This window comes from Panthera uncia (assembly GCF_023721935.1).
Source record: "Panthera uncia isolate 11264 chromosome B3 unlocalized genomic scaffold, Puncia_PCG_1.0 HiC_scaffold_1, whole genome shotgun sequence".
Taxonomy (NCBI): domain Eukaryota; kingdom Metazoa; phylum Chordata; class Mammalia; order Carnivora; family Felidae; genus Panthera; species Panthera uncia.
Genome location: NW_026057582.1, coordinates 85,014,482 through 85,028,308, shown reverse-complemented (window position 1 = coordinate 85,028,308; position 13,827 = coordinate 85,014,482). Strand labels below are relative to the sequence as shown.

General features: G+C 36.7%; 1 protein-coding gene across 3 annotated transcripts in view; it reads left to right on the top strand.

Annotated features, from left to right (window-relative positions):
* TTBK2 (tau tubulin kinase 2) overlaps positions 1-13,827 on the top strand; it is a 170,097-nt gene that overhangs the window by 26,056 nt on the left and 130,214 nt on the right. For 2 of the 3 annotated variants that reach the window (XM_049613463.1, XM_049613462.1), the window contains exons 2-3: positions 7,223-7,358; positions 12,390-12,537. In XM_049613463.1, the coding sequence (XP_049469420.1) occupies positions 7,290-7,358; positions 12,390-12,537 (217 nt within the window). In that variant the 5' untranslated portion in view covers positions 7,223-7,289. Of the gene's footprint in view, positions 1-7,222; positions 7,359-12,389; positions 12,538-13,827 lie in introns of those variants that run through there. The other variant, XM_049613464.1, reaches the window with a different exon arrangement.

Here is a 13,827-nt window from a genome sequence, read left to right as displayed (position 1 = left end):
CTTTCCTTTCCTTTCCTTTCCTTTCCTTTCCTTTCCTTTCCTTTCCTTTTCCTTTTCTTCTCTTCTCCTTTCCTTTCCTTTCCTTTCCTTTTGCTTTCCTTTTGCTTTCCTTTCCTTTTGCTTTGCTTTTTTACTATGGTAAAGAAAATATAAAATATACCATCTTAACCATTTTTAAGCGGACAGATCATTAGTGTTAAATATATTCACGTTGTTGTAAAACAGATTTCCATAACTCTTTCCTCTTGCAAAACTGAAATTCTATACCTACTGAACAACACTTCCCCTTTTTCCCTCCCTTCCTGCTCCTAGTAACCACCATTCTACTTATTCTGTCTGTGATTTGGACTACTCTAAATCCTTCATATAAGTGGATACATAAGAGTATTTGTCCTTTTGTGACTGGTTTATTTTACTCAGTATAACGTTCTCAAGTTTCATTCATGTTGTAGCATGTCAGGATTTCCTTCTTTTCTTAAGGCTAAATAATATTCCATTGTATGCATATACCACATTTTTTAAATCCATTCATCTGTTGATGGACATTGGGGCTGTATCCATGTTTTGGCTATTGTGAATAATGCTGCTGTGAACTTGAGTGCACAAATATCTGTTTGAGACGTTGTTTTCAATCTGGGGGGATATATACCCAGCACTGGAATTGCAGAATCATGTGGGAAATATATGTTTAATGTTTTGAAGAACTGCCATACTGTGTGTTTCATAGTGGCTGTTTTTACATTTTTATATTTTACTTTGCCACTATTTTACCTTTATATTTTACTTTCTATATCCTCTCCAATACTTATTAGTTCTGTTTGATTGCTTTTTTTTCTTTTTCTACATTTATTTATTTTCATTTATTTTTTTAATATGAAATTTATTGTCAAATTGGTTTCCATACAACACCCAGTGCTCATCCCAACAGGTGCCCTCCTCAATGCCCATCACCCACTTTCCCTCCTTCCCACCCCCCATCAACCCTCAATTTATTCTCAGTTTTTAAGAGTCTCTTACGGTTTTCCTCCTTCCCTCTCTGTAACTTTTTTCTTCCCCCTTCCCCTCCTCCATGGTCTTCTGTTAAGTTTCTCAGGATCCACATAAGAGTGAAAACATATGGTATCTGTCTTTCTCTGTATGACTCATTTCACTTGGCATAACACTCTCCAGTTCCATCCACATTGCTACAAAAGGCCATATTTCATTCTTTCTCATTGCCAAGTAGTATTCCATTGTGTATATAAACCACAATTTCTTTATCCATTCATCAGTTGATGGACATTTAGGCTCTTTCCATAATTTGGCTATTGTTGAAAGTGCTGGTTCCCATTTCTCCACATCCTCTCCAGCATATGTAGTCTCCTGATTTGTTCATTTTAGCCACTCTGACTGGCGTGAGGTGATATCTCAGTGTGGTTTTGATTTGTATTTCCCTGATGAGGAGTGACGTTGAGCATCTTTTCATGTGCCTGTTGGCCATCTGGATGTCTTCTTTAGAGAAGTGTCTATTCATGTCTTCTGCCCATTTCTTCACTGGATTATTTGTTTTTTGGGTGTGGATATGTCCGATATGTCATTTGCAAATATCTTTTCCCATTCTGTCGGTTACCTTTTAGTTTTATTGATTGTTTCCTTTGCAGTGCAGAAGATTTTATCTTGATGAGGTCCCAATAGTTCATTTTTGCTTTTAATTCCCTTGCCTTTGGAGATGTGTCAAGTATGAAATTGTTGCGGCTGAGGTCAGAGAGGTTTTTTCCTGCTTTCTCCTCTAGGGTTTTGATGGTTTCCTGTCTCACATTCAGGTCCTTCATCCATTTTGAGTTTATTTTTGTGAATGGTGTAAGAAAGTGGTCTAGTTTCATTCTTCTGCATGTTGCTGTCCAGTTCTCCCAGCACCATTCGTTAGAGACTGTCTTTTTTCCATTGGGTACTCTTTCCTGCTTTGTCAAAGATTAGTTGGCCATACATTTGTGGGTCCAGTTCTGGGGTCTCTATTCTATTCCATTGGTCCATGTGTCTGTTTTTGTGCCAATACCATGCTGTCTTGATGATTACAGCTTTGTAGTAGAGGCTAAATTTAGTCTGGGATTGTGATGTCTCCCGCTTTGGTTTTCTTCTTCAGTATTACTTTGGCTATTCGGGGTCTTTTGTGGTTCCACACAAATTTTAGGATTGCTTGTTCTAGCTTTGAGAAGAATGCTGGTGCAATTTTGATTGGAATTGCATTGAATGTGTAGATTGCTTTGGGTAGTATTGCCATTTTAACAGTATTTATTCTTCCAACTCATGAACACAGAATGTTTTTCCATTTCTTTGTATCTTCAATTTCCTTCATAAGCTTTCTATAGTTTTCAGCCTACAGATCTTTTACATCTTTGGTTAGGTTTATTCCTAGGTATTTTATGCTTCTTGGTGCAATTGTGAATGGGATCAGTTTATTTGTCTTTCTGTTACTTCGTTATTAATGTATAAGAATGCAACTGATTTCTGTTCATTGATTTTGTATCCTGCGACTTTGCTGAATTCATGTATCACTTCTATCAGACTTTTGGTGGAGTCTGTCGGATTTTCCATGTATAGTATCATGTCATCTGCAAAAAGTGAAAGCTTGACTTCATCTTTGCCAATTTTGATGCTTTTGATTTCCTTTTGTTGTCTGATTGCTGATGCTAGAACTTCCAACACTATGTTAAACAACTGATTGCTTGTTTTTAATACTAGCCATCCTAGTGATTATGCGGTGATTTCTCATGAGGTTTTGAATTGCATTTATCCAATGATAGAGATGTTGAGCATCTTTTAATATGCTTTTTTAGCCATATATATGTCTTCTTTGGAGAATTATTTGTTTAGGTCCTTTGCCCATTTTTAAATCGAGTTGTTTGGTTTTTTTGGGTTGTTGAATTGTTGTTTATATATTCTAGGCATTAGCCCTTTATCAGATAATATAGTTTGCAGTTTTTTTCTTCTAGGTTGTCTTTTAACATAAATTTTAAAAATTTTGATGAAGTTCAATTTATCTTTTTTTTTTCTTTTTGGTTTGTTGTACTTTCAGTATCTTATTTAAGAAATCATTGCCTAATCCAAGGTCATAAAGATTTATGCCTTTGTTTTCTTCTCCAAGAGTTTTATAATTGTAGCTTTCACTTTTATGTCTTTGATACATTTTGAGTTAATTTTTGTATATGATATTAGATGGGGGTACAAGTTCATTCTTTTGCATTGGATGTGTAGTTATCACAGCACTGTTTGTTACAAAAGACTCTAGATATTTTTAACCTATGCACTTTTTTTTTTACTTTTAGTATATAAATATTGCAAACATATACAGAAATAGATAGTATAGTGAATTCCCATGTACCCATCATACAGTTAGAAAAATTATAAAAATTTTACCATTCTTACCTCATCTAATTCTCCACCCCTAACACAGTAACTCTTTTTCCCCTTACAGTGAATTAGGGCAAATTCAAGACCTTTTTTCACTTCGTACATTGGTAGTTTATGTGTCTCTGACAGAGAAAGACTTTTTATTTTATTTTATTTTATTTTATTATTTTATTTTATTTTATTTTATTTTATTTTATTTTTTGAAATTTATTGTCAAATTGGTTTCCATACAACACCCAGTGCTCATCCCAAAAGATGCCCTCCTTAATACCCATCACCCACCCTCACCTCCCTCCCACCCCCCATCAGCCCTCAGTTTGTTCTCAGTTTTTAAGAGTCTCTTATGCTTTGGCTCTCTCCCACTCTAACCTCTTTTTTTTTTTTTTCCTTCCTTCCCCTCCCCCATGGGTTTCTGTTAAGTTTCTCAGGATCCACGTAAGAGTGAAAACATATGGTATCTGTCTGAGAAAGACTTTTTAAACATAACCATACCACTATTGTTACACTCTAGAAAATTATCAGTTATTCCTTAATATTATATCCTACTCAATTTTTCTGATTGCTAGTTGTTGCCTTAGTTTGAGATGTATATTGTTTCTTGTAATGTATAGTGTAAGGTCTTTTATTTTCCATACCATTTATTTGTTGGATAAACTGGTCATTTTGTCCTTTAGAATCTCCAGTATCATGGATTTAGCTTACTGTATTCTCAGGTTGGCATTTAACATATGCCTTTGTTCCCCTTATTTTTTTAAATGATAATTAAATCTAGAATATTGATTAAATTTAGTTTTGAAATTGTTTTTTAGGTGAGGGGCTTCGTAGCATAGGTGGTGCTGAGAAAATTTTGTTGCAGAATATCAGGAAGCACTTACGTTTCATTGTCTTGCTTTTTAGTGATGTTAAGCTTGATTGGTGGTTGTGGGGGGGGTGGTTCCTGGATGGCTCAGTTGGTTGAGCATCTGACTCTTTGATTTTGGCTCAGGTCATGATCTCATGGTTTGTGAGTTTGAGTCCCCTGTTGGGTTCTGCATTTGTGGCATGGAGCCTGCTTGGGATTCTCTCTCTCTCTTCCTCTCTCTCTGATCCCCCTGTGCTCTCTGGCTCTCACCGCCCCCCCCCCCCAAATAAATAAATTAAATTTAAAACAAAAAAAGATTGATTGGTGGGTTCAACTTAATCTTTCATATTAAAGTTCCCCATCTACCTTTGGATTTGGAAAATGGTGATTTTCTTTTTTTTTTTTTAATTTTTTTAATGTTTATTTTTGAGAGAGAGAGTGCAAGCAGGGAAGAGGCAGAGAGAGAGAGAGAGAGAGAGAGAGAGAGAGAGAATCCGAAGTAGGCTCCAGACTCTGAGCTGTCAGCATAGAACCTAATGTGTGGCTCAAACTCAAGAACTTCAAGATCATGGGGGCGCCTGGGTGGCGCAGTCGGTTAAGCGTCCGACTTCAGCCAGGTCACGATCTCGCGGTCCGTGAGTTCGAGCCCCGCGTCAGGCTCTGGGCTGATGGCTCGGAGCCTGGAGCCTGTTTCCGATTCTGTGTCTCCCTCTCTCTCTGCCCCTCCCCCGTTCATGCTCTGTCTCTCTCTGTCCCAAAAATAAAAAAAAAACGTTGAAAAAAAAATTTTTTTTAAAAACAAATAAAGAAAAAAAAAAAAAGAACTTCAAGATCATGACCTGAACCGAAGTCGGATGCTTAACCGACTGAGCCACCCAGGCACCCCATGGAAAATGGTGATTTTCTAATTCTGTCATTTCTTCTAGCATTTATTAGCTGTGATTATCCTTTGAGGAAAAATTCATCTCCTTAGTTTCCCCCAGATACTGTTCATACCAGAAAGGCACGATAAATCCATGATTCTTTGTTTCATTATCAGTGTTCAGAGTAATAAGTTGTACTCTGGCAACCTCCACAGGATGGCCAAAGAGGAATTTTCTTTTTACTTTTTTTTTTTGTTTGTTTGTTTATTTTAGAGAGAGAAAGAGAGAGACTGCATGTGAGTGGGGGAGAAGGGCAAAGGGAGAGAGAGAATCCCAAGCAGGCTCCATGCCCACACAGGGCTCCATCCCATGACCCTGGGGTCAGGACCTGAGCCAAAACCAATAAATAGTCAGATGCTCAACCACCTGAACCACCCAGCCGCCCCTCTTTTTCTTTTTTTGAGTGTCATTATAAACTATTGGTATTTGTATTTTTTATATTTTCCAATCATTGCAGTCACCATTCTTGTATATGCTCAAGGGAGAAATTTGGCAAATGAGAATCCTTTTGCCTGGCTCTGATTTCCTTTGACTTGCCTGTAGTAGTATTGTTGATATTTTGTTGCTTTCTGATTTGACAAGATATCTCAAGTTCATTGTGTACAATTTCCTGTGTCAGACCTGGAAAAAGCCATTTCTCCAGGAAGCCCTGATTTCTTTTAGTGGGAGGTGATGTTTAAAGTCCACAATCTGAAGGCAGAGGTACTCATTGCTACTGGGTTATCATTGCTTTTAGGCCTTTTCAGGCCATTCCTCATGCCAGATCTTCTACCATAATTCCTTGATTGATGCTTGTTATATAGTTGATTTTTAGGGGCATTTCCTGGGAACAGTGTTCTTTGAGTTCTGTGTTTCATAACTGTTTGTTTCCTTTAGCTATGGAAGTTAATTTGGCTGGGTAGAACATCTTTGGCTTAGATATTTAAATGTATAATTTCATTGTCTGCTGGTGTAAACTGTTTGTGCTAATGTCTATTGTCAGTGCCAGTGTCTGTTTTCTTTACCTTTTAAGTAATTTGGACTGTCTGCACAGATGCTGATGATTTTTTCCCCCTTGAAATCCAGTAGTTTTATTAGACTGCATGTTGATATTGATCTCCTGGGTTGTTTTCTCAGGTATACCTGGGTATACCCAAGAATATCCCAGTGATATACCATTTCAGTATGCAAATTTAGCCTTTTTCTTTTAATTTAGAGAAATTTTTTGTATTATAGTGGCTAGTATTTGTTCTATTTCCTAGCATGGGTTTTCTTTTTGGGGGCCTTCTATAATATGTATTTTGTATTTACTTTGCCTTTTATTTGTCACTTTTGCTTTTAAATGTGTTTTTCATTTTCTTCTTTTTTTTCTTCCTTAATTTGTATGGTGTTTTCTCATGTGTCTCCTCTTCATTTCTGATCCTTTTCTGAGTTAGCTCAGATTTCTTTTTATGTCTTCCTAATTTCTAATTATGATTTATGTTGTCATCTCCTTATCTCCTTTAGGCCAGATTTTTCTGGTTATTTTCATTTTCTGTAGGTATGCTGTTCATATTATTATCCTCTTTTTCTTTAAATATCATTGTATTAGAACTGATCAACAGTACATTTCTGTGGCTCATGTTTATTTCCTATGCATTTTGAATGCATTTTGTACATTATGTAATATTAAAATTTTATTAGCTCTGATGATGATAAGCTCTAAGTTACAACCTATTAAACTATAAGCTGTTGTAAGTTAGGTGCCTTGTCTTTTTCTTTAGCAATATGTTGTAGTTAGGGTGGTGGTCTGTCTAGGTCAATTGTCATTGACACCATGCTTGCTCTATAGTTTAGCAGTCTCAGTTATTGAAATTATATCTGTGTTGTAACATAATGTCTTTGTAATGTCATGGGCACCTTTAATGGAAAGGTACTTTTTTTTTTATATAAGCACTAAACAGATTTTGGAACTGAGTTTGTGGTGTTTTTACTCCCTTTCCAACAAAGCAACCTAATTAATGTATAGAATTAATGGTGCTACTTGGTCCTGGAATGTTTGTGTTAATTAATTAGCCCTGATATGCTGCTGCTGTTTCTTTTGTTTTAGGTTAAATGGAAACCACCCTTGGGAGCTGGATGCCTGTATAACCGTTCTATCACATCAGTGAATTGCAATGAGTGGAGGAGGAGAGCAGCCGGATATTCTCAGTGTTGGAATCTTGGTCAAAGAAAGATGGAAAGTGGTGGGTATCTCTCTTAGATTGAGAGAGAGACAACATGTGGGGTAATTTTTGGTATCTTGATAAAAATAGGATTTCCTTAGGAAATAATATATATATTGCTAATATGCCTGAATCAGTTTTCAGTTATTTTCCTGTGATTGTCTTGTTTATACAATAATTCTTGCTTTATACAGTAGTCAGTTTTCCTAACCACTGATAGCTAATGCTGAGTAAGGTAGAAAAAAGTGTACTTAGAGAAAGACAAATGAAAAAAAAAAAATACAGTACAATGAACTTCTCTTTTAAAAAAGTTTTGAACTTTTTATTAAGGAAAATTGTAAGCATACATAAAAGTAGTGAGACTGATATAATTAACCTTTATATACTCATGCCCCAGCTTAAGTAGTTATTAATTTATAGTCAGTCTTGTTTTATCTCTTTAACCTCCCTCCCGGAATATTTTGAAGCAAATCTTTTACTCTGGTATTTCTTCTGTGTGTACTACAATTATGTATCTCTAAAGGTTAAAAATTCTTTTAAAAATGTAGTCATAATATTATCACATCTAAAAAAGTAATAATTTTTTAATGTCATTAAGTATTCTTCTGCAATTGGTTGACATCGCTTAAATATCTTTTAATTTCTAGATTTCTTTTCATCTTGCTTTTGTTCCTCACAGTTTATTTATGGAAGAAACTTGGTCATTTACCTGTAGAATTTCACAGTTTGGATTTTTCTGATTTCTTCTGTGTGGTATTAATAGGTTTCTCTGTCTCATGTATTTTATGTAAATTCTTATTTATTTACTTATTTTTAGAAGTTTATTTATTTTGAGAGAGAGAGAGAAAGCAGGGGAGGGGCAGAGAGAGAGAGATAGAGAGAATCCCAGGCAGGCTCTGCACCGACAACCCCCAGTGTGGGACTCGATCTCAGGAACTATGAGATCATGACCTGAGCTGAAATCAGGAGTCAGGCACTTAACCAGCTGAGCCACCCAGGCATCCCCAAATTGTTATTTATTGGGGTTTGATTAGATCTAAGTTCAGGTTTGTTTATTGAGTTGGCGTTTTTTTTTTTTTTTTTTTTTCCATAAAGGGTATTGTGATCTTTCAATAGGAGGCACATAATGTCTTATCACCCATCAAGACATTGTGTGTCCTATTGGCCATTCTCATTTTAGCAGTCCTGATCATCATTTTCTAGGTCTGTTAATTGCAGATTATTGAGCATTTGTTATTCCTTCATTTTTTAAATGTTTGTTTATTTATCTTGAGAGAGAGAGAGAGAGAGAGTGCACACGTGTGCAAGTGGGGAAGAGGGAGAGAGAGAGAATCTGAAGCAGACTCCACACTCAATGCAGAACCTGACATGGGGCTCAGTCTTACAACCAAGATATCATGACCTGAGCCAAAATGGATGCTCAACCCACTGAGCCACCCAGGCACTCCTGTCATTCCTTCATTTTTTAAAGTACATCTACAAAGAGAAATTTTTTGTTGTCAACTATTTGATTGTCCTGAGGTACATTTTGATTAGGAAAAGAGAATAAATGCTTAATTCTTTTTCTTAATTTACCAGTTTTCAAAATAATGAATTGGTTCCCTGGCATTTTCCAAAAGTGACCAATGAGATTTTTAAAAATAGGTAGTCAAGAATGCATGGATTTAAGCATATTTCATATATTTCACTCAGTTGTCATTACTATCCTTATTGATCCCTAAACTGTCCCATTTGACTAAGGGAGGACACCCTTCAAGTTGTCTCTTGAGTCTTTCAACATGATCCTAATAGTCCTTTGATATCTTCCTTGTCCTGGACTTGGAATCTGCCATCTTCTCTGCTCTTCAAGGAACAATTTTTGTTTCAGATATATTTAAATATGTATTTTAATCAGAGTTTTGTTCATTACCAGGTGTAGGAAAGTTGTTTTAGTGGTTTCCTTAGTTTATCAACAGATTGGAAAAAGAAGATTCTTCCTTTAGAAATACAAATTTTGTTTCTATGATACAGTGTTTTAACCAATTAGGCAAATCAATTGGCTTTGAAAATTTACTTGAGTAAATGTAAGAAAAGAATCATGTTGTCATCATGGATTGGTGCAGGAAGATTACAATTAGTAATCTTTTATGTAAGTCAGAAATGAGTGTTTCTTTGGTGAGTGCTTTGTATTTTTTTTTTTCAACGTTTTTTTTTTTATTTATTTTTGGGACAGAGAGAGACAGAGCATGAACGGGGGAGGGGCAGAGAGAGAGGGAGACACAGAATCGGAAACAGGCTCCAGGCTCCGAGCCATCAGCCCAGAGCCCGACGCGGGGCTCGAACTCACGGACCGTGAGATCGTGACCTGGCTGAAGTCGGACGCTTAACCGACTGCGCCACCCAGGCGCCCCAAGTGCTTTGTATTAAGTGCTGTGATAAAGTTTGGCTGTTTCCAGTAGACATATCAAAAGGTGACAAATGAAGCTATGCCTGGCTTAGTTGCTCTGTCCTGATAATTAGAACTAATATACATATCGAACATGTCCCCTAAATTTGGCAGGCATAGTAGCATTTTAGTAAGAAATAGTCTCATTGTTATGGATGGTGTTTTGGTTATCTACCATTATGAACAAACTGCATCAAAATTTAGAGGCTTAAAAAACAATTATTTTTTTACATATAATTTTGTGGATTAGGAATTTGAGATGAGTTTGCCTGATAGTTCGTCTCTTTTTTTTTTTTTTTTTTTTTTAACATTTTTATTTATTTTTGAGACAGGGAGAGACAGAGCATGAACAGGGGAGGGTCAGAGAGAGGGAGACACAATCTGAAACAGGGTCCAGGCTCTGAGCTGTCAGCACAGAGCCTGACGTGGGGCTCAAACTCACAGACTGTGAGATCATGACCTGAGCCGAAGTCGGCCGCTCAACCGACTGAGCCACCCAGGTGCCCCAGTTCGTCTCTTAACCATGTGGCACTCGGCAGGGTTGGGTGGGTTAGAGGACCCAACTTCCAAGTGGGCTGTTTGGTGACTTGAAGGTCCTTAGTTCCCTAGTCCTCCCCCTGTCATCCCTGGTAGCTTATTTTCTAGGACCTCTTCACAGGTCTGTGGCTTCTCAGATGGTCACACTTTTTATATGGTAGCTGGCTTTTGAGAGACAGGAAACAGAAACTGCGGGGCTGGTTAAGGGCTGTTCTCAGGGCTGGGGCAGTATTACTTCACCATGTTCTGTTGGTTAAAGCAGCCACAAGATTAACCCATATTTAAGAGGGTGGGGAATGGATGCTTTATCTTGGGTGAGGGGCAAGGTCACACTGAAGAAGAGGAAAAGGGATGGGTGATATTGTTGTGATCATCTTTAGGAAACAAAGTCTGCCACAGGCCTTACCACCATTTCCCTAATCTACATACCCCCATCATACTAAACTGCCTCTAGCTTTCTGCTTTATAAACATTGATGATGTCTTAATGCTTTGTCAAGCTCAGTAAAAAATATTAATGTTCCCACTATTGTTGAGATGACATTATAGGAGTAGACCAAGGAGCAAAATCATTACTTTGGTCTAGATTTTCTGTTCTGTCATTTGGTAAGGTTGTTGTGAGGTAAAACATGAAGGTACCTCTCACCACTGTCCATAATTAGAAAAATGTCCCTTTGGTATTGCTTATGGATTTTTAAAGTTATACTAGGCTTTGTTTAATAGACAGATATTAAGAATTGTAAGTATCAATCAGGGCCCAACAAAAAACAATTTAACTGCAATGAAGTTCTGGAACTTTATTTTAATCCTGCGCTCATACTGGAATTTCTCATGCTATCTCTTCCCATCACCCAACTGGAATAAAGGATTATGGCTCTTATATACAAAGCAATGAATAGTTATTTAGCAATAATTATGTAGTTACCACTTAGCCACTTGCTGTAAGGGAAACAAAAAAATAGAAAGGTGTGGCTGTTTCTGAAGAAACTTAGTTTCACTGTAGGGAGCTAGGACATTGACAGTGGAAAGTCAAAAAATAGTATAGTGTATTAATACAAGTGATATCTGAGGTGTTTAGGTTAGTAAAGTGATTAAATGATTAAGCAAATAATTCCTATAGAGATTCAGAAGATAGAGAAATATGCCTGGAGGTAATCAGTAATGCAGTGTTCTTGAAAGAAGTAGAGCTTAAAGTGAGTCCTCTGGGGTGGTTAGGATTTAGGACCCTTGTGCCTCCAGTGAGGACTGCCTGCTTTACATCACGTCTTAGGTGTTTGATAATGTGGAAAGGAGAAGACCTTCAGGAAATGGAAGAACGCTAATTCCGTGCTACATCTGGTTTGAAGTATACTACCCACCTTGGTGCTCATAGCTCTACAGGTTTAGTTGTCACTAACACTTGAGAACTTGCTTGTAGTACTCAGACAGAGATCCTGGTATTCCCTAGTTAAGCTAATACGTTTTATCAGTAAGGATATTAAGTGTTTGTTGAAGGTGTTTTATTTGATTAGACTTTGTCTTATCTGAGCATATAGTTATATAGTGAACTCTGGGATAGTTTAGAACAGGAGTTTTCTGTCTCTTCTGTGGAGTCTGCTCAGTGCCTCAGAGAGGAGGATAAGTGGTGCTGAGAAGGCTGGGCTCTGGTTGCCTCACTCCCACCTCCAGCCTCTGCACATACACATCTCAGCTGGGGTCCAGATATGATTTTGATTGGCAAAAAGATTTCATGGTTTAAAAGTTTACAAATGTTGCCCTAGAATTAAAATAGCATATCTGGTTGTTGGGGGGCATTTGTGGCAAGTGAAACTTTCAGGTGCTGTCCTTTTTTGTGACATTTTTGATGCTGTAGACTAAATTTTAAAATTGTGGCTGAAATAATTTAATTACCTTTTGTGGGCAAAACCATGGGAAAAGGTTTTGATGGTATTTCTAGGCATCTGTTTTCTTGGCATATGTGCAGTTAATTTAACGATATTGAGATCTTTTATCCTCAAATAGGGATAGTAAAATTATATACAAGAGATGAATTGGTTTCCAATTAGAATGTTCTAGTAATTTTATGTGTGTATGTTCTTATTTCCCCTGCAGTTGAGGAAGATTGGGGGTGGGGGCTTTGGAGAAATTTACGATGCCTTGGACATGCTTACCAGGGAAAATGTTGCACTGAAGGTAGAATCAGCTCAACAACCAAAACAAGTTCTGAAAATGGAGGTTGCTGTACTGAAAAAACTACAAGGTAAGCTATTTTGTATGATACACCAAACAATTTATAATTTGCTGTTACCTTTCTAAACCTCAGTTACATTCTCAAACTATTAATGAATAATCAGGAATAAACAATGCATAGCATTTTTCTCTTGGAAATTTTATCACTAGCTAGTAGGAGTGGAGATACTGATTGCTTAGGCTAATTGGACTTTGGGAATTCCTTTTTATGGTGGACAAGGATGACAGAGTGAATTACCTAAAACATTCTGCTTTAGAAAGTGTTTTTGTAAGTCTGTTTTGGTAAAAATTTGCCTTTTTTTTTTTTAAACCACTAAACATGAATACCTCTGAGTTGTTTCTACTCATGTCATTGGGTGTAAATATGCTTTAATCACTAAGGAAGCTGCCTTCAAATCATACTGCAGGATGGATTAAAAATAATACTATTTGTTGTGTGGATAACTTTTTCTTGCCCTGTTGTCATTTTTGAGATCTGTTTTCTACTTGGGTTCCTATTTCTTACTACAAGGATAAATAAGTTTTTTTCTAACTTTAACCCAGTCATGTAATACCCTGAATTTATTGCTAGTTTATATTCATCTTTGTATCTTCAGCTTAATGATGTAATCTGATATTACTCATATTTAAATGTTTTGTCTGAATCAATTAAATGGGGTTATTAGCACATTAAATGATCTCGTTAAGCTCTAGACGGTTTGATATTGTTATGGGACATTCATTAGTATCTAAAGGAATTTAGTGGTAACATAGAGCAAAGGAAGTTGCTAGAATTAGTAGAAATAACTGTAGTTGGTAGAAATAGCAAGCACAAAATGCTGTGTAGCCTAGGACCTTCAAATTCATGGCTGTGTAGTCTCTAGGGTGAATGTGCTCTCTTTGTGAATTCTTGATGTTTGGAATTCTAGTAAACTAGTTTGTGTTAAGTTAATGAAGTGTGTGTGTATTACGTATTCTGGCAATGTCTGTTCTTTTAATCATTGCCCTTTGCCTAAGCTTTCTGATTATCCAGGTTTCTCTAACAATTGGCTCGTTTGATTAGAGCCTGATGCTAATAAAATTATAGATCTGTTTAATAGTTATTTTTTAGTCCAAAATTAGCTTTCCCAAAACATGAGAAATTAGGAAAGCAGTGGATAAATCAATACCTATTAGAAGAAACATAACTGGAGAAGGAATAGTAGGGGAAAAGATGGTGCTCTCTTTTTTTTTTTCACCTTTTCTCCGTACTCCCTGATTCTTTGGAGCTGTTCTCAGCTCAGTGACATAGAGGCCACACAAATAGGTGCGGCTGGAGCTA